This window comes from Scatophagus argus, chromosome 6 (assembly GCF_020382885.2).
Source record: "Scatophagus argus isolate fScaArg1 chromosome 6, fScaArg1.pri, whole genome shotgun sequence".
NCBI lineage: Eukaryota > Metazoa > Chordata > Actinopteri > Scatophagidae > Scatophagus > Scatophagus argus.
The window spans coordinates 6283400-6310065 of record NC_058498.1 but is presented as its reverse complement, the minus strand read 5'-3'; the positions used below and the strand labels follow the sequence as shown (position 1 = coordinate 6310065).

Sequence of the window (26666 nt, the reverse complement as noted above, 5' to 3'; positions counted from 1 at the left end):
CTTGACATCTGACACAACCAGTGTAAAGGAAATGTGGTTAATCAAGATAAGGCATGAAAACTGATTTAACTTCCCCTACTTTGTCCAGTTCTCACATCCCCTTTTAAGAAGTCTATATGTTGATTTCTGTTCCCCTAGTCAGACTATGAAATATTGTTTAGGTTTTGTAGCATTTTCACTCCAACTTTGTTTTATTTTATCATATTTCTCTAACATTTTATGGAATCTTTAACTTTTAATTGTCAGAGGGCGAACAACTTACTGCTGATGAATAACGTGGCAAGGATATTTTAAAAACAAATGTATTTTAATGAGGGAACTTAGGTTACATGACTTTATTTCTCTGTAAATTTATCTGCTTTAGTTTTGGCTACTTGATGTTACTTGTTTTATTGTCTGAGATACCAACGAATAAGCTGCAAAAAGGCAAAAGAAAACTTTGTTATCTTTGCACCTGTTGACCCATAGCACAAACATTATGGATGGATAACGAACGGAGTGAATCCCTGGACTGCTAGATTTGACAGGCTGCCCTGGTTCAGTTATCACAGTGCTGATGCTGTCCCCATCGAAGGTACAGTACTGTGATAACTGAAGGATGGCTGCCAACTTGACACGAGTGCGGCCAATCAGAGCACAGGACCAGAGGGAAGGAAGATATTATTGCAGTTTGTTGATTTAGGACTGTTTGCTGGATTCTCCAGGCGTCCATGTGTTTTTATTTATCTCTCAGTAGATTGCGGTTTGCTCGGTGAACTGTTACTGCATACTTAAGTATGATAAGCATTCAACTGTAAACTTGTAACAGTCGTCTTCAATAGGACTGCTCATGTAACTTCTGCTTAGTTAGAAGAAATAAAGTGGATTTGCTCTCCTTTAAATGTGTATGTTCTTTTCTTTATATCTGCTTTCGAAAGTTCATGGGATCTTAAACACACAGTCAACTCTCGAATGACTGAAGTTCCATTTTTCTTTAAAAATACCATTCATCATGCAGACTTGTCAAAGAAATCTGTCCAGTCTACTTTCCTGCTTTGCACCTCCTTAAGGTCCAGCCTGACTCTTATCTGCGGAGGTTCTCAGTCATCCAGGTCATATTCACTCAAAGAGTTAAAGCAAGGCGTCTGGACTTGTGAAGATTGACTTGAAGACGTTTCACTGCTAATCCAAGCGGCTTCATCAGTTCTGAAAAAAACTGTTTGGTTGGCCTGACTCTTATTTATGATGAGCCTTGCATTGCCACATATGTCTTAAAACCTTATAACTATAACATTTAGAACAATGCTGCGTTCTTCACGTGTTTGTCTGAACTGACCTATTAGGGATCACACTGGGCTTTCCCCTCACTGGCAGCACTTGCCTACGTGCTGAAGTTACTCCTGAATGGTTGCTCCACGTTGTTGTCAACAGGGGGAGCTAAAGATCTATTATTGATGTGTTTTGTGGTCTGCATAATCACGTCCATAGCTCTGCGCAGCTGTGTGATCTGGTTATGAAACCTTAATAATGAATACCAGTGTATTGATGACAAAGTCATTAAAACAACTAAAGTGCTCCTTTGTCGTTATTCACGTTGTGTACAGTTTTGCCAGTGCAAAAAGAAGTTCCATTACTATTTTAATATGAGTTTCTTTTCCCCCCAAAAACAGAAGAGTTGATCCAAGACACTTACAGTATGCATGATTCACGCACCTGCAGTTTACATTTTGGTATAAATTGCTAAGTAACTGTTGATTTAGTGATCATTGGTAACGTTTAGTACACACATTAAAACACGTGTGCTGTGATCTATGATGTCAATACGCCGAAGTGAATCATACTTTTCAGAACAGTGTTTTGAATAATACATGCACTGTTTGAGTCATGTCTGATAAACCACAGGTCACTCTGCACCTGTCCTTTGAATGTTTAATTCAGAGGGTAAATACTGTAGCTGCTGTGGAAATCCCCAAAGAGTCATGATACATGTTTTGTTTTTGTCTCATTCTAACCTCAGTTTGTTCAGCTCACCTAGATTCACATGTGTTTTTCTGACTTATCATGTGATATCTAGATACTTTGTGGTAAAGCCTATTTTTTGATAACAAATTGTAAAAAGTGAAGTGAAGATTTAATTTCTTGAAAGAGATTTTTTATTATCTTTTTTTTAAAAAAAAATAAAAAAATAAGAACAGGGATTCAAATCCACAAAATTTCATGATACTAGAGTTTTTGCAATCATCCAAAACTCTGCTTGCAACTGACAGCCATTATCATGGGGAATTTTTGGCATACTTCCTTTAATGCAAGACCAAAAGTGATTACTGGGATGTGACATGGGAAGTCCCTCCCTTAAAATGAGCCATCAGTTTGTCTGTCTTCATATCTTGTACTTTCGGTTTAGGAAGTAAGCACTTTTGACAGATTCCTGTCGGTTTCCCTATGATGCTGTAACCCAAGAACAGATGACTAATAGTCGATAACTGCAGCAGTGAGGTAACTTGGTGCTAAAGACCAAACCCTCACGCTTGACAAGAACTGTTGTTGATACTGACCACTGCAAGCCAGGAATCAATATGGGGAAAAACGGGTGAGAAAGTACAAAAAATACCAAACCCAACTTGTGAACACTTAATTGTACACTGAAATAAGTACTAAAAAAACAATAATAAAGCTCTGAGTAAAGGACATGTTTAGCCTTTATAAGCAGAATATACATATGTAGTGAATGGTTTATAACACAATATAACGCAGTTGGAAGCTGTTACAGTAAGTATAACTCCTCATAGGGATGCTGGTGTATGAGTAGATAAGGAATGACGCTGAAACACTGTTGTAATAATATAAAATATGCCTACCATGGAGATGTTGTACTGGAGCTACTGAAAAACACTGTATATTAATAAACATTTTAAATTATCGTTATAGTTGTGCACAATTACATAACAGTGAGTTCTAAGCTGTTAATTTTTTGTATTTTGCGCATAAATTCCAAAAAGGGGGAGTTCAAGTTTTACTTTAAACTTGTGCTGTTTGAGCACAAATGAACAGTGACAGTGGAATGCACAACCTTCCTGATGATTATCTGTATAAATATATATATCCAGATAAACTCATCTGTTTGATCTCTTTGTTGTCTTTTTGCATCCACAGAAACATTTACAACAGTGCTATTTATAAATCATGAAATGGCTCCACTTCTACACTTGGGCTCTGGCTTTAATTTTCTTTGTAGTCAATGGGGAAATTATTTGTTTTTGTGGCAGTTTGCTGATTGCTAGAGAATTTGTTGCATAATTTAAAACACTTCCTTGATTGATAGAAGGTAACAAAAATGTTTTCTTTTATTTCCTTGGATTTACGGGTCCAAGATTCCTGATTTACATGTTATTACAAAATTCTCTTCAAAAGCAGAAAATAATATGTGACCGCTCAGTATTTGATATAAAGTGTAGCAAAAAACGCATCATTGAGGACATTGGCATTGTTCTGCTGCTACAAAAGGATATCCATGCAAATTTGTAAGAGATGGAGCAGTGCTACAAACACAGGCTGCAACAGGATTACAAAGAAGATTTAGACAGCTCAAACAAAAAACCTAAAGTGAACTACCTACGTTTTTGTCATCTATAGAATGGCAAAGGTGATAAAGCTGCTGTGTTTGATACTAAAAGGCTGTTTTCAAATTCATCAGAAGCATTTCTCTTAAAAAACAGAGTCTAAGACATCTACCTTAAAGTATAACTTTGTGGCATTACAACTAGTTTGGAAGTGGATCGTGGTCCACCATGCAACATAAGCTACGCTGAAGTGATGTGATTGGTGCTTATTTGAGGACAATAAAAAAGTAATAAAATATTAAAAAAATAAAAAACATTATTGACTTTTTGGTGTGTGAGGGGGGACGAATCAGACCCAAATTATCACTCAAAATACATTGTCTTAGATCTTTAAACATATCTGGATTGTATAATTTGTTCATGATTTACACCAACTCCAGCCTTGATCCCAACCAAAATCTCAGTTTTGTTGAAATTGAACATTTATTTTTGAAACAACAGTTGACAAAAACAATCCCACAAAGTCCACTCAGTAAAGGATGTGGAGCTGATCGACATCTTCTTCCTCAGCTGATTGAATTGCCCAGCTGTCAGGGGGATGTACGTGCCAATGTTCAAATTAGTTCACGTTTCCGTTCCCAAAAAATCCAACAAAGGGTTAATTGCGTCATGACGATTGACGGGCTAAGCAGCCAATCAGCTGCCTCATTCAAAAGACGGCCACTGCGTAATTTTCGGGAAAGGGACGTTACTGTCTGGAAGGTTTAGCTAGAACAGAGGTGGACGACGTCTCGGTTTAAGCTGCCAAATATCAAGAAATTCCGTGGATTTAAGCCAGTATATCTTTCCAGTTGGATACTGTGTATTTTTCTTGGGGACTTTTGGAATAAAACAGCCACCAAGCGATTCTTAAAATCTCCCCAGCGAGGAACTCCAACTTGATTGAAGTCTAATGTACTAAACGAAACGGAAGTAATTTGCCAGCTGCCTGGCTAAAGCTTCGAGGTAAGTAAATGACGGTTTATTAAATATTCCAATCGAAAAATGTCTGTCGTCTGGCCCACAGACAACACCAGCTTGTTTGTCATCTTTCTCCGTCGTTGTCAAGCTGGTAAATATCCAGTTGCCGTTTGCTTGGTCCATTGGAAGTTTACTGGCTAACAAGCTAATGTCAACCAACGTAGACCACTTGGCACGATATCATGTCCGATGGTACAGCACAGACAGAGAGATGCTAGGCTGATGTACAGAGTGATTGAAATCTAAATAAGAAATATCGAAATATCTTTAAATATCTAAAGAATTCAGTCAGAAATATACCGGACTAAATTGAATAGAGTGAAGACAAAATACGAGAGGATCTTATAATATGATGCAACCCAATACAGCAGCGCCATCACGAATTGGGGCCGATCATCGAATAAAAAAGTCTGACTCCATCTAAAGACTGGAATACAAGATCCACAAGGACTGAGTGGGTTTCTACAATAGTGAATTGAATTATATTGGATTTTTAGTTACGTAGACCACACTAACCCCAGTCTGCAAATTTGTCCCATCATGTAAGCAAAAAGGTTAGATTTTTATTATTAATCTGCTGACTAGAATGTAACGATTAGGTTTGAATTATTACGATATAGACCAGAAATATATTTAAAATTATTGAAGTGTTTCAATATATAAATATTCTTTATTGGAGCAAAAATAATAACAATTCTCTGCTTCAGTTTTCTTTAATGGGGATGTTTTCTGATTTTCTTACTCCTCTGTGACAAACTATATCTGCAAATGTTTGGTCTTCGATTGTTGTTCGTGATTAAAATCTGACATTTTAAAGAGGTCACCTTGTGTCTAGGAACTTGTGACTGCCATTTCCCGTTTTGACGTTTTAAAGATCAGGCAGATAAAATTTTCATAGATCCATTTACAGTGAAAATGATCAACAACTGCAGCTACCTGTAGTGCAAATGTTGGTTGTGTTAATCATAGTAAGTCCTGACAGGGAAGGGTAAGTTACCTCGCATACTTGAGGTTAACAAACATAGGTGCTTCCTCTTGGGGCCAATACACACACACACACACACACACACACACACACACACACACACACACACACAGTGTTTCTGACTTTTCCTCCTCTCATTTAAAATTTAGCTCAAACAATGAAAAAGCAGTTTCTTGCAGATTTTCCCGAGTTTACCCTTGACAAAAACTTGAGCTGTCGCTTTTTAATTTTTTTTTTAAGGCAACTGAGCCACACAGTTACTTTGTTTGATCAGCATTTTATTGATATCTGAATATCTGAATGAGCAAGTGCCAGTCTTTTTTCAGAGCTACTTTATTTTTTATCATCAACACTCTAATTGATCAAAATGTTGTTGTTTTTCATCCAATGTATTTCAGGTCTAGTACTCAAACAAGTGAGGGGTCATTTTCACCCAAGTGTAGGTTGTGGATAAATTATGTAAAATAAGAAAAAATGATCATTTGGAACACTAAATAAGCATATCTTACTTTTAAATTGTAATAGTGCAGATATGGATTGATAATCAATAATCAGATTGACAATCCAATTGTCAATGTTCTTGACTTGATATGGGTTTGTCATTAAAGTAGAGGATTCTTTGGTCTTCCCAAGCTTTGCAGTTTATTTCAGTTGAAGAAAATGAAATAGGCCCACCTTTTGGTATTAACCAAGATAACTCAACGTGAAAGAGCACTATATTGTCATTTTCTTGACAGTGGACTTTGTGACGCTGTTGCTTTACAAGCCATTGTCTTACCACAGTTTCATTTCAGGCACCCTGGTTTTGCAGCTTTTAAAAAGTGAGACACAGCATAATCATGTTTTCCTGAAACAAAACAAAATTGTCTTTTTTTTTAATAAAAATAAATATCTTGCCCCTTCTTCAGCTTATGTTTTTGTTCAGTGGCATGAAGTGTTAAATTTTCTCTTCTTTTCAAAATGTCAAGTTTCACAATTCAATTTCACTGATTAATTTCTACTTTTCTGGTTTAAAGTGTGTTAATCAGTGACATTTCAGAACCAGTGATTTATAGTCGATAATACAGTCAATAAAGTCAGTAGTTAAATTCTGGATGTGGTGGATTAAATAACATCAGATTAAATAAAATATCAGATGTATATAGAATATGCTGTTGAATTAGATTTATTGCCTTCAAAACTCAAGGAGTATGGGAAATCCATCAAAGCACTTGTTCCTACTGATGTTAGTTTCATTTTACACACATGGACACACACACACACAAAACAAACAAACAAAACACCCTGTCAGTGTTGTGTGATAGATGATATTAATGTACTCGGTTAAATCCAGATATTTGTCCTTGTGGTTTGAAAGCAGACAAACATAAAAGCTTCAGTGTGTGAACTTTGGCTGTAGTAGGAGTAGCAATTTAGAGGATTAGCATTATTTTCTAATTTTATTTATTACTCAGATTGTAATAGCGTTTACAAATTTGCACGATTCAAGTTAAGTTAAATGAAGGATTTCTCTAAGCAGCTGGCAGTTTTCATTTATAGATCTAGAGGATGTACTTTCAGTTGATGATTAAAAAGATTTTTAGGCCACACCCAGTTAGAGTTATGGTAACAGGTCATATTAATAATAAGTGACATGTATTAACAAATAGTCATAGTCTATAGATCTATACCTCAGCCATCAACGTATAGAAAAACTAATTGACAATTGGGAAAAAATCAATTGATACCTAAGAAAACAATGATAAGCTTTCGGTCATTGTTTGCTGTGTACACAATAAAAGTCATACGCAATTGTCTTTGCTCAAATGATTGTATTGTGAAAAATAGCTACAGGAAGGAAGTTCTGAATCTGTAAAAGCAGTCTGTGATGGGAAAAAGGAGGTTCATTCAATTTCACTTTCTTTATTCTTCAGCAGCACTTTGTACTGCTGTCATTTTTTTTAAATGCGCTTTGTAGAAGGGCTGCTTTCTTCATACAGTAAGTAGACAGGGGGAACTTCAGATTGATGCACAAAAGCTTGTCTGTTAGGGTTAGATGATGCATTAATAAGTCCAGTAAAACCAAGCTGTCCAACCCTGTGAAAGATTCCTAGATTAAAATTTAAGTTATGGATTTTGGGATCTAAGTGATGACATGCACATTTTTAAATCATTCAATAAGGAGTTGAAACGATGAGATGATAAATCAATTTGTGTATCGACCAACATCTTTGATAATTACTCATTTAAGTCATTTTTTGAAGAACAGATATTAGAAATTTTGGTTTGATATTTTTGACAGCCATTTTTTAGCTTTCTTTTTCTAACTTTCTTGACATATTCATGATTAATTGATTCATATAGAAAGTAATGGTCAGATTAAGTGATAATGAAAGTAATCATTGCAACTCCATTACATTAATTAGAATCAAATGGATGCAGTATTTGGTATGTCTTTTGTGTAGACTTAATTTTACCCATGCCTGAATCTCCGACAGAGCTGTCAGTTTTGACTGTCTATCACTAGTCACACTATGAGCTGCTGTAAGGTTTTGTTTTTGGTTGTTAGTTTTTGTAATTTTATCCTCTTGAAAACAATGGCATGCAGACAAGGCGAAGCAGCATCTCTGAGGGGGAGATGGGGGAGCTGTCGGCATCTTTTGCAGTTGAAGTGGACTTGGAATAGTTGTATTTGACTTTGTACTTGTACAAGTTGTACTTGAATTTACCTCGGGATCAATAAAGTATCTATCTATCTATCTATCTATCTAAAAGTGTGGGCTATTGATTGCAGGACTTTAACTCCAATGTCAAAACAGTGCTTTAACTCTCAACCAGTCTCGATCATGCAGCTTGTTAAACATGGCTTTATTGGTGTACCACACCAAAGCATTTGACAATACTTCACATAAGATCCGGAAGAGATATTCGGAAGCATTATGTTGTATTTAGTTAGAAAGAGTGAGGGAAATGAACACACTGACTGATTTACTGACTTTAAATGGCAGACAGATGACTCACTGAAGTTGTCTTCTCAAGAAATTCAGCTGTAATACAGGAGAAATGATGACTGTTAGAAGGTTGTGTGTCTACCAGGCTGACCACTTTGTTTACCCATGGTTTTGTTTGAGATTTGAGTACATGCTAGATCACATGATTTAAAAAGTAAAGGTAGATATACAAGCCAGTGTTTACTTTCTTGATTATTTATTGATTGAATGTAATAAGGTCAAGCTTGATGTGAAACATGTCAGTTTAATAGGAAGTTTCCAGGAGTCCTGACTAGCAATAAAGGACAGTGATAAAACAGATAAACAATTACTTATCAGTCTGTCACTTTGCTATACTTAGCTATTTAGGTCAAAGTGCCCAAGATGTGTCTTTATTTATATGTATGATAGGCTGCTTTTTGCTATGCGGCTAGTGTGGACTGACCGTTAGACTCAACCAATAGTAAAGTTCAGACTCATTGCAGCCCCTGCAGAGCAATTATCTGTTTTCTGTGTTGGTGTCACCAGTTCAGCTGAGAGGCTGACGTCATTTTACATCACTGTTTTCTGTGTGGTTTTCTGTCAGGGCTCTGCACGATATTAATATGAGTCATCAGATTAATGACCAGTGAACTCCGATTCCCTGCTGCTGTTTGCTGAGTTCACCACACAACCACACAATCAATACTTCTACCTTACAGTAACACACAGTCACTTGATATATGCTAACACAGTGTTCACAGTAAGGGTGGGACAGGGTAAGACAAATATAATGTAGTTTGTTTCTCATGTGTACATTCTTTCATTTCTCTCATCTGCCTCGAATTGAATTAAATGCAAAGCTTACATTGGTGTTCACCATATGAAAGCTCAAAAAGTTGCTGCATATAGAGGTGTGACCTTAATGTGAATGTTTAACATACCATTCTCATTTCCTTAATTTTTCTTTTTCATTTCACTTATCCAGTGTCTGAATGCCAACTCTGTGGGTTATGGAGTGGAGCAGGCTACTCTGTGGGAAGATGAGGAGGTCCAGTAGGAAGGCTCAACTCTCCCCCTGTCCTACTTCCACTTGGGGCCTGGAGATCCACTTTTACACACCCGAAGTTCACCAGCTGGAGTACCTCCATGGCTGCTACACTGCAGAGGAGCTCTGTGTGGATGCTGCCAAGAAATGCTGTGAGTAGCTGACTTGTTGATCAGTTGGCAAGGTCAAAAATTGCCTTTGCTGTTTACAAAGTAATCACAGTTTATTGGCAGTAAAGAAGGGTGTGCTGTAGATTTTACTGACTACAACACATTCAATGTTGGTTATTCGGTGATACTTGAATAAACCCATGGTATTTTGTAATTTCTGTGATGCTACATTAGCGATTACAGGATTTTCTTTAACGATGATGCCAAAATTTATACATTTTGGAGTATTTGCAATATTTTGAAGTACTCGAACACTGATATGGTTAGCCTGTAACATTTTGGAAAAATATCTGCTACTGATCCCAAATCCAGATGCATTTTTAGTCTTATCTCTAAGTGCTATGACTGAGCTGTCTACATGTGAAATAAAATACATTAGATTCAAAGAAAGATGGGCGTCATGGTTACTAAAGAATCAATCACTTCACTTAGTAATATAATAATAGTATGTTGCACCACCCAACCTCAATTACAACCACGGTTCAAAAGCAATGAATCAGGTCTTGTAAAATTAGAGTAAATGTGTCTCCACCCATCTGTTAGTCATTTTACCTGACTGGGTCTGACTGGTGACTTTCATCTGGACTAAGATGAAAACTGGTTTAGTCTTGAAGTGCTGCATTAAACACAGAAATTCGAGAGTGTTCTTTAAAGCCTGAGCCTACATTTCATTCATGCTTAAGTATAAAAAAAAAAGTGGAAACAAATGAGACTCATATGGTGGAGCATGTAGATGTCTCTTTTTTTAATATCTTGCTTATAAGCAGATTGTTTTCTGTTGCTCTTAAATCCTATATTTGGACATTTGGTCTGAATGTTGATTTTCTTTCCTTTTTTTGCTTTCTCTTCTCAGCAATCTCTCCCTTGTGCCATAACTTATTTGCCCTGTACAATGAGTCAACAGGCAAGTGGTACCCCCCCAACTATGAGTTCAAGATCACAGATGAAACAAGTCTCAAGGTGCACTATCGCATGAGGTAAGGAAAGTATCACAGCAATGGCAGATAACACTGGAGTAAATGGCACTAGAATATTGTAATTTTCTAGCTGCCATTTATTTCCATGAAATAGTTTCTTAAATCGAACCACTTCAAATGTAGTGTTGTCTTCAAGATAGTAAAAATATTATTTGAAAAAAAATTGGGTACCGAGGGTCCAGAGTAAGAGCAATTTCAAGACCTAAATGGAATGCCCACCTTGGGAAAGCACAGCCTTGTTTGCGCTTTTGATACTGGGGCATCTTTCTTAATTGAAACTCTTCACCCAACCTACAAAAGAAGGTGTAGGGAACTGTGCGTTGCAAGCAGACCCTTGGCATGCTGACTCCTGGTAATAAAATATGGCTTCTGGGATGTGAAATGTTTCTTTCTGGTGGGAAGGAGAAAGAGATGGAGCAATAACAAACATAAGTGTTTTTACCTACAGTGTGTACTGAACCCCTGTATCTGGCCTGTTTGGAGTCTCAGGTGGATCATTGAGAGGTGGATCACGTGTATGATGTAAAAAAGAAAAAAAAAAAAAGAAAGGGAATGTTTGTGTGCTTCCTTTGAACTAGGTGAAAGTTTCTATCTTGACTGAAGGAATTCTTACTTGTCAGTTTGTGACGAATGGCAACGTGTCATGCGAGTTTGACAAGCAGACTTATGTGCCACTGGAAGTGATGTGGCATTTTGTTGAAGGAGCTTTACCTGATGGTTGGAGGCAACATCTACATTTCCAACCCCTGTTTTTGGTTCAGGGGTTCTTGGCAGTGACCTGTGGATGAAATTAACTGCTGTTCCTTCATGTTGAAAGGAGCTTTGGATCAGGAAGCTTCCTGTAGGCCACCTTTTGGAGGAATGAAATGGTTTGTGCACATTCAGTGAATGTATGACATATCCTACTTGGCCTGGTAAGTCCACAGGATTCCTCAGAAGAACCAGAAAGACATAGTGAGGTGGGTGCCAGTGCTGCTTTAGTTATTCTGTTGTGTAATATGGCGAGTTTTGGATATATTTTATGTAGGAAGCAATTTGTCCACTTCTGTGGATAGTTAGGAAGCAGAATAAATTATCATCTTAACACCTTACAAGTGCTCATTAATAATTTAAAACACAATTTTATCCATAGGTCTCCTTCAGATGAATGACTACTTTGTCAATTCATGTTTTAGAAAAAGTTCACCAATGAAAACATACCTATTTTGTATACTTCATGCATGTGCATCTGCATGGTTTTCTCATCAGACATACTGAGTAAGAGAAAATACAAATTATTATTATTTTTAAATATTACTGACTTACTGTTTTCATGGTGTCCACCTGCTCCCTTCTTTGCGGTTCAAGGACATACCCGAACACCCATCACTCATCCACAAGTCCTACATGACATGATATGCACCCTTGTTAAGAAAGGCGCTATATGAATAAAGATCATCATGATTTTTTTTTTTAGTGACCATTAATATTTACAAGCGTTGATCTGGAGGGAGGGACCTGTTTTTATGACACACAACAATGTCACATTTGTACCATATCTGTAAGAGAGCTACATCCCTCTTTAGAGAATCCATTGTACATGTTAGGTAGCATTTAATGCAAAGAGGAAAGAAAACACTGCTGTGGTGTCAGCTGCACTTCCTCTTTGTCTGTGCTCTGCTTTGGCAGTAGCAAATGGAGAGAAAATATGCATAGAGTGGAACTGCGGTGCGTGTTGTGTCTGTATTTGCGTGTATGTGTCTAGCTGGAGCCTGCTTTGCGTACTGCATCCTGTCAAACAAGCGGGTTATTGTGGTCAAGTCTTGATATACACACAATCTTTAGCATTTAGTTGTTCAACACAAACACACATATGGGGAGTAAAATGCCACAAGGACAGATTCCTGGGTCAACAATAAATAAATAAATAGCAAGACTCAAGATTAAATAGCCATGCTAAGATCTGTTAGGCTGTATTTTTGTAGTTGAGCGTAGTAGTGCTTTTAGCTGAGCTCTATTGTGTATTACTATGCTAACATTTGCTAAATTGCACTAAACACAGGATACAGCTGAGGCTGATGAGAACAACATGAATTTCATAATCTGGGAGCCATGAATGTCTTTTGCACCATTTGAGATGTTAAGATATTTAACTTACCCAGTGAAATATTCTTTGGCCCCATACAAAAAAAAGTTCCTCCTGTGATTGAAATACCGTAATTTCCGGACAATAAGCCGCTACTTTTTTCACACGCTTTGAACCCTGCGGCGTAAACAATGATGTGGCTAGTTTATGGATTTTGCCTCGAGACGAAAGTGACATTGAGAGCGACAACTAAAGAGAGACTGACGATGTGGACACCTGCGGCTTATAGACAGTTGCGGCCTATATATGTACAAGTTTTTTTGTTTTTTTTTTCAAATTTAGTGGGTGCGACTTATATTCAGGTGCGCTTAATAGTCTGGAAATTATGGTATATGAATCTGGACCCAAGTGGGGAAACCAGACAGACAGACAGACCAATAAAGCAACATCAAGCATTGGTTAAAAAGAAAAAGTGGACAGCAAGATGACTTGCTCACGCTTGACTCACAAATAATATTATTGCTCTCAAAAGTCTTGGCTTCTGGTGGGCTGTGGCCTTCCCTGTGTCCTATGGGTTTCTTCCCCCAGCTCTCACTGTTCCTGAGTGACATTACTGAATGTTTATTTCCTGCCAGTAGAATTTTATAAGTCATATCATCAGTTTTGCATATCCGTTAGATGACTATATTGCTGATTTTTATCTGCAACTCCTTTACTTTTTTGCATTTTTTTTTTCAAAGGTTAGATTGCCAGGTGTCATGTCCAATGCCACAGGCCTAGACAGACACCTGTGACACTGAATAGACAGATGATGTATTTCTTTAGAAAAACATGACAGGCTAGCAGAAATATTGCTTAATTTCAGAGGAAACAGGAAATGGGTCAAAACCCAAAAGGAAAAAAACTTACATGATGCTCAGCGCTTAAACTCTACCTGGCTGGGTGATATTTGCATGAAAAGTGAAAGTGGAGATGACAAAATGGGGAAAAATGATCATGGGCTAAGTGGTGATGGTGGTGACTGATGGACATTTTTACACATACAATACTGGAGACATTAGAGTCCTTCCTGTTGTATTGTGTCTCTGTATAGACCGAGGTGACAAAGATGATTGAGAGTACTATTATTCAGGTTGGTGTCATAAAGCTATTGATTCACTCTTCACCGCTTCATACTTGTTTGGATTTTTGTCTGGTGCATGTCAGTATTTAGCATTTTTGAAGTTCCACGGTTGGCAGGCATCTCTTTCACATCAACGCAAACTCAAGGCTAACCTTTTTATTTATAGAACCAACATCCTTCCTTCAGGCAGTAATAAAAAAAAAGTGGTCTAGCAGAGTTTCCCGTAAGTGTCTGTTTTAGGCTGGATAGCTGGACATTTCCTGCAGACTACTTTTTGTGTCATATCAAACCACCGTCACTTTTTAGATCTTGTTTGATTTAACCAATGCCATATCGTTTCACGGGATAAACGGATTTAGACCTCGGACCAAACTGCGTGCAGGAATCTGCCTCGCCACCAAGTGTTGACCAGCACTGATGAGGAAAATCTGACACACTGGACACAGCAGAGCTTAACTGTGTTGTATATGAGATAATGTTAATAAGGTTAAATATCTCTGGAATGCTGGATTTGAGAAATTGACTTTCTTTTGCCCAGAAAACCAATCATTAGCTGTTCCAGCAAGGGTGTAGTGTAATCTTGCCTTGAACTGCAGTGTCTTTTAAGGTTCTTGTTAAATAACTACATAACAATAAATCAGTGAGTCTGCAGCTGGACATTGTATGCGCTAGAGGAAAACCCTCCCTAGTAGTGAGTTACAGGGCAGGTGAGCTCTAAATCAGTGCTTTGAACAATTAAACTAGGTTTCTGGAATTTAATTTTGCATAAAGCAACTTACCTTGTACTGCCACTGCGCATTGTGAGTGCATTTTCAAATTCATACTTACCCTCTTGCGTGCACATAATCTATTAAGTACTTTTCTTCTTTCTGTCCCCTGCCAGGTTTTATTTCAGAAACTGGCATGGAACCACTGAAGGAGAGTCTCCAGTTTGGAGACATTGCATCAGCAAACTCAGAGGAGGACTTAGCCCACAGAGAACACCCGAGGGGACGCCCCTTTTGGACGCTGCCTCTCTTGACTACCTGTTTTCCCAGGTGAAAAAAAAATCAGTTACAAATGACTGTCTTTATCGTGTTGTGTTTTTTTTGAATGTATTATTTCTTTCTTTCTTTGAAAAACCTTGTGAAAGTACATTCTGATTAAAAGTTCAAACAGCAACGCAGTTCACAGTTAAGTTTCAAAACATCAGCAGCTGGGAGGAAATGTAGCAATATGAGAGACAGTCAGCAACATGACAGAGTTATTGTTGTCAATTCAATTGTTTCAGTCCATTAAAATATAATAAAATATAATGGGTGTTTCCAAACTTCAGATAACTTTTAATTGAATTGTCAGTTATCCAAACTGTAAGAAATCTGTCTGAATTTCCAGTAAATAAGACAGTCTTCTTCTTAATTTCATTTGGTAATCTTGACAGGATTAGTATGTTACATAAAGACCAAATCACACAGTGTATCTTAAAATCTTCAATTTCTCTGTAGATGTTTATGTTCATATATGTTTGGTGTGTCCCTGTTTTTCTTTTCTACTAAATATAAATGTATTTGTTGCACAGGGCCAGCATGACTTTCAGAAAGGAGTGGTTCCACTACGGATGTCCCATTCGGAGGCAGAGCAACATGAGATAGAAAATGAATGTTTGGGCATGGCCGTGCTTGCTATCACTCACTATACCACCAACTTAGAGATGCCAGCTTCCCATGAAATCAGGTAGAACACACAGTAAACAGGCTGGGTTGGTGCAGGTTCAACAGGCTTCTGATAAATTTCTTGAAGTAACACAGTTATGATAATGGCAGTTGTAAAGTAAAATGAAATATTATTTATAAAAAAGGAAAGGAAAGGAATTTTACAATATATATATATATATATATATATATATATATATATATATATATATATATATATATATATATATATATATATATATATATATATATATATATATATATATATATACATATATATATATGAAGTCCTCTGACCTTACACCACCAGGAGAAAAAAGAAAACACTTGCTTTCAAAACACTTGCACAAAGCATAGGAAGTATGTCTTGAAAGAAATGACTCAGAAACTTCTGTTTATCTGTCTTAATCCCACCAGCTACAAACGTTTCATCCCAGAGTCGCTGAACCGCAACATTAAGCAGCGCAACGTTCTGACACGCATCCGCATTAACAACGTCTTTAAGAAATTCCTCACTGAATTCAACCGTCGCACAGTCAAGGATAGCAACATCACGCCGTACGACCTGAAGATCAAGTACCTGGCCACACTGGAGGGCCTGACCAGTGGACTGGGCAGTGAGCTGTTTGAGCCCATCTCCCTCAGTGTAACACAGGAAAGAGAGCTTTGCAATGGGAATTATTATGGTAAGGAAGAAATGGTTTTAAAGTTCTCTGCCAGATTAGTAGCTTCTGCTTAGATTGGAGTTTTGTTTGAACTATGGGTTTACCACTTTCACGAGACATTATAAATAAAAATTAAAATCATAAGGCCCAGTGAGATGAAGTAAATTTACCTCTGTTGACATCCTAAAATATTATGTGAATTTGTGCAGATGTTGAAAACCAAAAGTGAAAGCATCAAGATGTTTACATGTCACACGAACCCCACAGAATAAACCAAACCCTTGATTCTCACCAGTGTGTGAATTTTTTAAGCACTGATGGTTTGAGTAACCTGCTTAAGAGCATAGTTGAAGATCAAACATAGAGAAACCACAATCAATAAGATATTTACATGGCTTCATGCGGCTCTCGGTTCAGATAAAGTAAAATAAAGTAAACAGCTAAAATATAAATATTTTTTCCAACAGTTGAGGTTTCTACAGCCTTTGAATGCTGTAACCACAACATGCAGATATTTTAGCTGCTTGCGTAGCTGCTGTGGTATAATGTTTTCTTGCTTTTTTCTAGGATCCTACAACCAGAGCCAAGGGCAGAGCCAGAGTCAGAACATGGAAACAAGCCACGACATGCAGGTCCTGGTTACTGGCACTACTGGCATTTCCTGGAGGAAGAAGCTTGCTACAGTGAGTGAAACTCTGTGTGAACAAGAGTTTAACCACCTTCAGATAAACAGGCAGATCACAGTCACGTCAAATCACAATCTTGGTTGTTTGACCGTAATAATAGATAATGATTATTATTAATCATTAATTCCCTGTTCAACAGCAGTAGTAGAAGATGTATTTCTGTAAAGTTAAGGTGAAGTTGAACATTTCAGAAATAAGAAAGTAGATTTAAAAATGTAGAGTATGTTAAACTGCTTATAAAGTTTTGGAATCTAAGCATCCTGTAATCCCTAAGTCCCTATTGGCATATATTAAAGGTAATATATAGAGGTCCTTTTTATTGTTATTGTGCTTTTTTGTTGACAGTGTGTCCCATCTGCATGCTGCTTTCATTTTAAATAATGCAGAGGACACGCTTCCTTATATTTTGATGATGATTGACCCGAGATAACTAGTCCAAATGTGATTGGACTGGATATTGTCTAGCACAAACTGCAAGAGGTCATTGCATTTGCAGATGGAAACATTTGACGTTGTTTGATAATACTGATGTTTTATGTGTATGCATATCTGTTTTGTGTATCTTTTGTGACAGCTGCCCTTAATCTCCAAAGAGAAGCACAAGTCGAAGAAGAAGAAGAAGCAGGAAGGAAAACACAAGAATGACAAAAAGAAAGAGGCGAGTGAAGGCTGGGAGGTGTTCTGTGACTTCCATGAAATCACCCACATCGGCATCAAAGAAGCAACGGTCACCATCTTCAGACAGGACAAGAGGATGGTGAGACATAAAAACAAAGCGCTGTATTTAATGCAGGATGAACCTCCACATTTTCACTTTACACCTAAATGTCTTTAACCCTAGCTCTGACTTTGAATATTTATTTTGAGCAGTGGATTGTCGTTTACAACGTGACTGCCCAGTGGAGTGGAGTCATACTAACGTATAAACTGTAAACCATATTAAGATTAAATCTTGTGTAATGTTCTCCGTAGGTATCCAAAATTGTTTAATTCTGAAGATCAATAAGTCGCTTCATTCATTCATGAGTAACAACATAATTAGATGTAGTTTGAAAAGGAATTACTGTACAAAATCCCTGTGGTTTTGTTTTGTTGCAATGGTCAGAATATATAAAAGTAACTATCATTGTGATGTGTCTTAATACGGTAATAACAGGATTACTCCTTCTTATTTATTTAATAATAATCTAATCTGGACTGTTTCCTCTACTTGTTTTTATAGTTAATGTAACCAGTGGAAGCATTTGTTTGGATTATGTTGAAGCAAAGCCTACATGCTGTTAGTAATGATGATGTCATGTTTCATTATGAAAATGGATTATGAGTTTTGTAATACATCATCACTCTTTTAGATAGTCCTCTGGAGTATTGTGGCTTTATCAGCGCTCCTCTCCTGATCACCTCTTCTTTCCCTTCTTCTTTTTCTCTCTCTCTCTCTCTCTCGCTCTCTCTCATCCTCTCATCTCTCCGTCTCTCTTCTTCTGCCTCTTCTCTTTTCAGGAGTTGCAAATGGCTTGTAGGAATGAGGCTCTGTCCTTTGCATCCCTTGTGGATGGGTACTTCAGGCTGACAGTGGATGCGCACCACTTCCTGTGCACAGAGGTGGCCCCTGCTTCGGTGGTGCAGAACATCAAAAATGACTGCCATGGACCCATCTGGTTTGTTCTGACAGTTTTTTCATCATAAAACCACTGTTACTGACCTTAATTTGCATGTGGCTACACCCTGTCTGTCTCCTACCTGCATAGAGAACACACACTGCTTTTAAAAGTAAGCTTAAATGAAGTGTTTGTAATGAAGACTGTTGTCATTCTTGTTCTTAGCCTACGTTTTTTTGTTGTTTTTTTTCTCTCATTTTAGCAATTAAATGTCTGCCTATGTTGTTTTCATGACTGCTCCTGCAGTTGCTGTCTGTTGATTTCATAAGGTTTTAGTTGCACAACGTGGATTAAAGATAGACAAATAACTTATTAGTCCGTAGAAAGAAAACTGGTTTGGTTACGGATCTACAGGTGTAAACAAAATAGGCAAAACAAGTAAGACAAGTAAGCAAATGCAACTAATACTACAGTAATACAACAGAGGCACTATCTTGTCAGTACAGTAACTTTTGCTGTAATTGTTTGCACTGCTTTGTAATATTTGTCTATATATTTGTTAATATATATTCATTCAACTCCTTCGCACCTGGTTGCTGATTGCTGTGACAATGCAGATTTCCCCACTGTGGGACAAATAAAAGAAATTCTTAATTATTTATCTTTCATTAAAGCTTTTATTAATATCTTTTGGTGTAACTTTAAATCTTGAATTTTTTGATATAATCCATTAATTGTGTTATCTCTTCCCCAGTACGGAATATGCCACCCACAAGCTGCGTCAGGAGGGCAACGAAGAGGGCACCTACATCCTGCGCTGGAGCTGCACTGACTACCAGTACATCATCATTACTGTGGTCTGCACTGAGGTAGAGTAGACTTATCATTATTGTTGTTGTTAAGAAGCTGTATTTCATTTGCCCCCCACAGAGAAATCAGGGCAGTACCAAAGTATTGTCTTGCTACTATAACTTCTTTGTTGGACTCAGGAAAACCTTAGGAAGTTATATGTCATTCACCTGTATAAGTAAATTCAAGTTGATAAATGCATTGTTACAAAGGTGCTGAATGCTTGCTGACTTTTGTCTTAATTACCATTCATTTTAAAAGTACAAGCTGAAAATGTATTTGGAAAAAAAGAAAGAAAGAGCCTAAAATAAAAAGAGAAAAGTTCATTTGTAACTTAAGTTATTAAAAAGGCTGAGTCAAAACCACATCTTTGTTGTTGGGTCTGGTACATTTTTACCAGCCTCTTTGGCAAATTAGTGCTACAAACTGTTCTCACTGCTGTGTGGCTATAGTAAAAGACAACATGAGCCCTGTCTTAATATTATTATTAGAACAGGTAATGAAAGGAATTCCAGTAATGCACTGAGACGGTCTTGTGTAGGAGGTTTGGCAACCAATAGGGCACGACAGACACGGCCACACAGAAGCATCAAATGAAACATTGTCAGTGTATTTTATATTGGATTACAGGATGCTTAGTTTAAGACAGCTCACTACAGTGCACTGCAATTTTCTAAGTTTGCATGGGAGGGCTCACCCACTTGGATGCACACGAAAACACACACACCAGACCTGATCAGCTTTGTGAATGTTTACACGCACGGTTTATACACGGACTGAATAAATGTTAGGGTGTTAAAGCAGTGACATATTTCTGTGATGTTTGCATGTGTCTGTAGAGCTTAAACGGAGCTGCAGGAACATCTTTTTAAAAAGAAACTGTTTCAAATATTAAGTTTCTAAAAAAAAAAACAACTGCGAAATCCTCTGTTGTCTAGTTTCTAATATATTGTCTTTTTTTATTTTTGTTTTTTTTTATTACACTTTTACATTCGTTGCACCACTTACTCTGTCCTTGCCTGCTCCTCCTCTTTCAGTGTTCTGTTCAGTTTTCAGTTTTTTTCCTTTGCTAATCTAAAATCATCATCTTCACTTCTATTGCTCATATGATCTCTCCTTCAGCATCATGTTCCAGCTCAAATTTCTCTCTTTCTGCATCCAGCTCGACCGGAGGGAGTCTCGTCCTGTGAAGCAGTATAAGAACTTCCAGATTGAAAGAGTCTCTGATGGGTTCCGTCTGTACGGCACTGAGACGTGTCGAGCCTCTCTTAGGGAGCTGCTGGAACACCTGAAGGGTCAAAGTCTTCGCACGGACAACCTCCACTTCCAGCTGCTGCGCTGCTGCCCTCCACAGCCTGGAGGTAAGGTTAATCCCGCCACAGACGTAGACAGCAACATGGTGATCTACTCAAAGCCAAAAAATGTACAATATGCATGCCTGTTCAGTTCATGCTTTTTATTTGACTAGAAGAATTACAGCAAATGCTACGCTAACAACATGAAAATGAAATTTGTGTAAAGCCCACCTGTGTTTCAAAAGAAGATCTATCAGATTGTTTTTAATGTACATATTACTCGGTATGTGCAGAGCAACAGCAGTAGTGGTTTACAGAAGGGGAGACAATGGAAATAACACACTTTGGAAATGTCTGATGTGTTGCGAACTGAGTGAGCTTTTCTATCCAAGGAGAAAATGGTTGGATGTTAGCTGGTCAAAACCCATAATGACTTCAACACTAGGCCTGCAGTACGAAAAGATTTGGAATACAAAGATGAGTTACAATTGCAAATTCCCATCTAAGTAATGGTTTACAGTAAGTAGCTTCAGTAATAAGTGCAAAAGCCTGTCATTCTGCTTCCTCAGTCCACACTCTGTGCAGTACAACATTTCGCTGTGCAATGCTTTGTGCAATGCTACATCCAACTTCATAGCTAGGTGTGGTAACAACTACAACAGACTTGAACCTTTCGGTCCTTAGAGGGCAGTGAATAGAAGCCTACCCTCTACAATACTTAGAGTGAAGTTGCTCTTTATAGTGGGTGTATGTATGTGTGTTTATGTCTCTCCAGCTGAGGGCAAGAGAGGCTGCCATAAACAATGTGTGTATCTGTGTGAAATGGTGTCAGGGAGGAAGAGAGTTGTAAATGTGGGTTTCCGGAGCCAAACTAGCACTCTTGTGTTTACTTCACTCAGGGAAAGGTGGAGCCATTTATTGCATGTGTGGATGGATGTGTTGAGCTGTTTTTGTTTGTTTGGGGTTGTGTGGTGTTGATTATTATCATATCGAGACTGTTTTGGACTAAGGTGTTGGCAGTGTCTGCCTTAGAGAGAAGATAAAAGCCTGTAGTGCTCTATTGTTATCTCTGTTAAAATATTTATCCCGTGTTACACAACATCCTTGTTTCAATGATACACGCATTGTTGTGCCCACACCCCAAGAATATGATACAGTTTACTTTTAATTAGTGTTGTTTTGGCTTTATGCATGGTTTTTACTTATCATTAAAACAGTATATGAAGGCAGATGGTTGAAAGAATGTGTGTGACAGACTCAAAGTGAATAGTAAATGTTAGACCTGTATTAAGTCAAGGGGTTAAGGAGTGGGTGCAGTACCACATGTAGTATTCAGTGGTAGGTGTGGGTGCATGTTGTATTTAGCTTTTGCATGAAAACACAGGTTGCATGTTATGGAACGGTGCTCTGAAAACACTTGTGATGCTGATGGAGTGCAGATACTTTAACCACAGTGCACTGGTTTTGTCACAACATTAGACACCCACAAACACACGTACACACACACACACATGCATGCACAGGTATAGTAAAGGCACAAAGACACATTTTGACTCCATCCTCCCACACATTGCTCCGTATGTACAAAAAATAAACTGAATCAGTATGGTAACCCGACCTTGAATAGCTGTTCACATCATTGCCACATTGACGTAATTGTTGAAAGCTTGTTTTACCACATGTAAACATAGTTTTGCTTTCATGCCATGTATCAGAGCATATATGTGCACTTATACATTTGTGGCGTTCCTGAGTGCTGCAAAAGTCTCTTTAAGCCAGGTTTACCTCACTGAGCATTGCTTCTGCTTTTATTGTTGTCAGTTGTGTTCATTGTTGCTGCATGAATGCAGTGCAGACTCGTAAATCAGTCAGAGTTCTGACAATGTTACGGTAACATGATCATGGCAACAATAGAAGCAGACATGATTTTCTCACTCAGGGATAACATGAGCAATTGTCCCTGCAGCTTGTATTTGACAGAAGAAGAATCTAAAACATCATCATATTTTTGAAAATGGTCAACTTTTTTTGTTTTTGCACAACTTTATACAAGCACCCTGGTATGGCCTTTTTTAAAGTTTATGTGTGTGTGTTTGTGTGCACGCTGCAGAGGTTTCTAACCTGCTGGTGGTCACTAAAGACAGAGCACTGGTGGCTCATTCACCGATGCAGGATAGTCAGCTCAGCTTCCATCGCATTCTCAAGGAGGAGATTGAACAGGTACACCGTCTCATCTTCATCATGTCTGTCTCCCATGTTATCAAGGATGTAAACCTAAATCCAGATGGTGTATTACAGAGTTTTAAATGATTGTGGATGCATTTTTTTAAAATTACATTAAAATTGTAACATCCTTGCAGACTACTGTGTTTGCATTATTTCACATTCCTCACATTTCAGTTCAATTTAATTCAGTTTATTTATATAGCGTTAATTCACACCAGAAGTTATCTCATGACACTTTCCAATTAGAGCAGATCTAGACCAGGCTCTTTCATTAAATTTGCATTCATCCTCACTGTTGATCTTATAGTCTTAGCAACTGATTTGATCTTCTTATCTAAACGGCCTCTTTCTCTGGAAATAAAAGCACTTATTTATCAATAGATTCAGCTTGGTTCTTCAGCTGTGTTCTAAACATGGGAAGTCTTTGACTTGGCTGCAGAGTCCCTGTTCTTGTAGTAACCACAGTTTGGATACTGCTGTGTTAACCAGGAGGAGCACCTTGGCCTTGGCACAAGGACCAACATCTACTCTGGCACACTGAGGGTGAAGAGTGAAGAGGAAGAGGAGGATGCAGGTTACTCATCCTTCCAGGAGGTGAAAGTGGTCCTGAAGGTGCTGGGTTCTGGACACAGGGACATCTCCTTGGTGAGAGACACTCACACTTATGTTCATCCTTATATACCATGTGTTCTCATGAAGACTTCTAACCATACTGACAGATAATACTTAATAGCTGCGAGCTGTCTAAAAATCTCGTCAGACCATCAAAGTTTCTGTAATGTGTGTGTGTGTGTGTATGTGTCATCTTTGTGTTTCTGTTAATAGGCCTTCTTCGAAACGGCCAGTATGATGCGACAGGTGTCCCACAAACACATAGTGCTGCTGTATGGAGTGTGTGTCCGCCACCAGGAGAGTAAGTGCATGTTGAGAACTGTGTGTGCACATGTGTGAGAGTATGGGGCTGTTTCTAACATCTTTTGACATTGTGATGTTCTTTTTGTTGAACAGATATCATGGTTGAGGAGTTTGTCCAGCTAGGACCATTGGACTTGTTTATGAGGAGACAACAGAGCCCACTGAGCACACCTTGGAAGTTCCAGGTGGCCAAGCAGCTGGCTGCTGCTCTCAGTTACTTGGTGAGACAAGAAGACATACACACACAAAGTCCTGCATGCACCCTTGCGATTAACTACACCATCTTTGATCAATTTTATGAATTTTATCTTTGTATTTGCCATCTTGATTGTGACCTAATAGATTTGTTTTATCGTCTGTGTTTGTGTTTGTAGGAGGATAAAAAGCTGGTCCATGGATTTGTCTGTGCCAAAAACATACTTCTGGCCAGGGACGGGCTAGGAACCGATGAAGGAGGGCCCTTCATCAAGCTCAGCGACCCTGGCATTCCAATCACAGTACTCACCAGAGAGGGTGTGTACAAAGTACAGACACTCTCTCACTCAGCGTTACTAAAAGTGAAACCTAACTGGTGACAAAAAGTACCATGGAAAATTACACAACTTCCACTTTCTTCTCCAGTCAGCTGCAAATGACGCTGAAACCAAGAGAACCGACCCTTTGATTCTGATGAGCATCATCAAGCTAATTTCAAAATAAGCTCTTAATAGTTTTAAGTGTTACATCTGAACCAAGAAATGCTTGTTCCAGCTGCCCTCTCAGAGTTAGCTTGTGTTTTTGTTGTGTTTATCTGAAAGTCTTTGTACCCTCATCTCTCCTCACAAAGTACATTAAGAAGAACGAATAAAAACAGAAGAGCATTTACGATCAAGCAGAGGTTTGTCAGTAATAGGAAACATATTTGTCACATAATCAATACACAATGGGCAGATTTCCCTCTCAGACTGTAATTTATTTTGTAAAAGCTAGATCTGAGTTCAGGGAAAATGGCACCACGAGGACATTTCTCAGATTGCATGCTTACCCTCAAATGGCTGCCTCATGTTTCTGTTTGTCTGTTAGAGCTGGAAGTTGTGTGATATAACACAGTGTTGCTGTGCAGATGGATTGGCAAACCACAAACACAAACGTCCATCGCAGCACGCCCCTAGGGATGTGCCTCCCTCTTCGTTCCCAGAACTCTTAACATTTCTTCTCAGTTTAGCTTGGAGAAGAATCAATCTTACCAATGTCCTTGTATATAGATCTGATTAAACATATAGTGGTCAAAGTGCTGAGAAACCCCCTGGGACCTTCCCTTCTTCCCAGCAATCTCTAATTGCTTTACCCAGAATCTGAAATCCATTCATCACTTCCTCACGTTCTCTCTCCATCTTCCTCCTTCTCTCCATTCAGCCCCTTCAGTCCTTCTTCCCCTCTTTACTCACCCTCCTTGTCTTTCTCTCTGATCAGTCCTTCCGTGTTCCAGTCTGAGCTGCACTTATTAACATACAATATTCATCCAGTGTTATGGATTAGTTGAGCCAAAAAGCCAACCGCGTAGGTCAGCCAATTAGTTAGCCTGTCTTCCAGTCAGAGTAATATGTTTAAGCCAGTCAGTGCCTGTTTAGATTCAGTGAATACAGTCAGTGCAACATTTTAAGCCAGCTACCCACCCACTCAGCCTCTGTGTTGGCTCAGACCCATGAGGTCATGCCTAACCATTACTTCCAGTGTTAAGTATAGCGGTTTTGTTTTGATCATATTTTTTACTCTTTGAAAACCACATAATTCTTAGTTTGATTGCAAAAACAATATAGGAAAATCAAAAGCAAGCATATATGAAGAATAAATGATAATAAAACGAGAAGCTACTTCAAGTGCCACCAAGCACTGGTGGCCACAAAACTGAGTTACTATGTGATGAGAACAGGGTTTTTACTGTGAGAATACAGTTTTACAGTCATGATGATATTTCAGTGTGTTGAAGGTATTTGTGTGTAAGAGGGTCAGTGAGTACTTGTTTTCTTCAACTTATAGAAAGATTAAATGAGTGACATGGAGAAAAGACCCCCACATGGGGTGAGGTTTGCCTGCGAGGGTCTCATCGCTCTGAGCATCCCTCATCTTCATGTAGATGAAATCACTTTCTGTGTTCTGTTTTTCCACACCTCTTCAGTTATCATCTTTTCTTTGCCACCACATGACAGAATCTGTGCTTTAATTTATGTACAGTTGCTAAAGCTGACTTTGGTTGCCTCTGCAGAATGTGTGCATCGTATCCCATGGATCGCTCCGGAGTGTGTGAAGAGCGTGTCTGCCCTGAGTGTTGCAGCTGACAAGTGGGGCTTTGGTACCACCCTGTGGGAGATCTGCTATGATGGAGAGGCCCCCCTCAAAGAGAAGAAGCTCACAGAGGTAGGGGGCACACAGAATCATATGTACATCTAAACTTTGATTTTCAATACAATGACTAATTTTCCTGTTCATTTTCTTTTCTTTCTTTCTTTTCTTTTTCACCATCTCTGGCCACCATCACATAACAATGGTCTCGTTCATTTTGTTTGCATGCACCTCCTCATTCATATGTATGTGTTTGTCCTGAGCAGAAGGAGAGGTTTTATGAAAAAGAGTGCCAACTGGCCACTCCAGACTGCAGAGAGCTGGCTGAACTGATGACTGACTGCATGAACTACGACCCCAAGAAGAGACCTTTCTTCAGGGCTATTGTCAGAGACATAGACCTCCTTGAAGAAAAGAGTAAGGGGAATGCATAGACTGCACATTATATGTTTTCATATCATGGGTTTGATGCAGTGCGTGAGGTAAAACCTCATTCTGTTTGTGATGTTTAAGCTGTCTCATTGCCACTGAGTCAGGCTTTTCT

At 38.3% G+C, this 26666-nt stretch overlaps 1 protein-coding gene across 1 annotated transcript in view; it reads left to right on the top strand.

Moving 5' to 3' along the window:
• Positions 1-4271: 4271 nt before the first annotated feature.
• Positions 4272-26666, top strand: part of jak1 (Janus kinase 1) — a 30615-nt gene continuing 8220 nt past the window's right edge. The window contains exons 1-18 of the mRNA XM_046392340.1: positions 4272-4544; positions 9481-9692; positions 10564-10687; positions 14759-14912; positions 15434-15588; positions 15984-16252; positions 16799-16914; positions 17492-17674; positions 18418-18575; positions 19270-19384; positions 20527-20725; positions 22770-22879; positions 23375-23530; positions 23711-23798; positions 23894-24021; positions 24175-24313; positions 26046-26197; positions 26389-26539. Coding sequence (XP_046248296.1) covers positions 9488-9692; positions 10564-10687; positions 14759-14912; positions 15434-15588; positions 15984-16252; positions 16799-16914; positions 17492-17674; positions 18418-18575; positions 19270-19384; positions 20527-20725; positions 22770-22879; positions 23375-23530; positions 23711-23798; positions 23894-24021; positions 24175-24313; positions 26046-26197; positions 26389-26539 — 2602 coding nt within the window. The 5' untranslated portion in view covers positions 4272-4544; positions 9481-9487. The remainder of the gene's footprint in view (positions 4545-9480; positions 9693-10563; positions 10688-14758; positions 14913-15433; positions 15589-15983; positions 16253-16798; positions 16915-17491; positions 17675-18417; positions 18576-19269; positions 19385-20526; positions 20726-22769; positions 22880-23374; positions 23531-23710; positions 23799-23893; positions 24022-24174; positions 24314-26045; positions 26198-26388; positions 26540-26666) is intronic.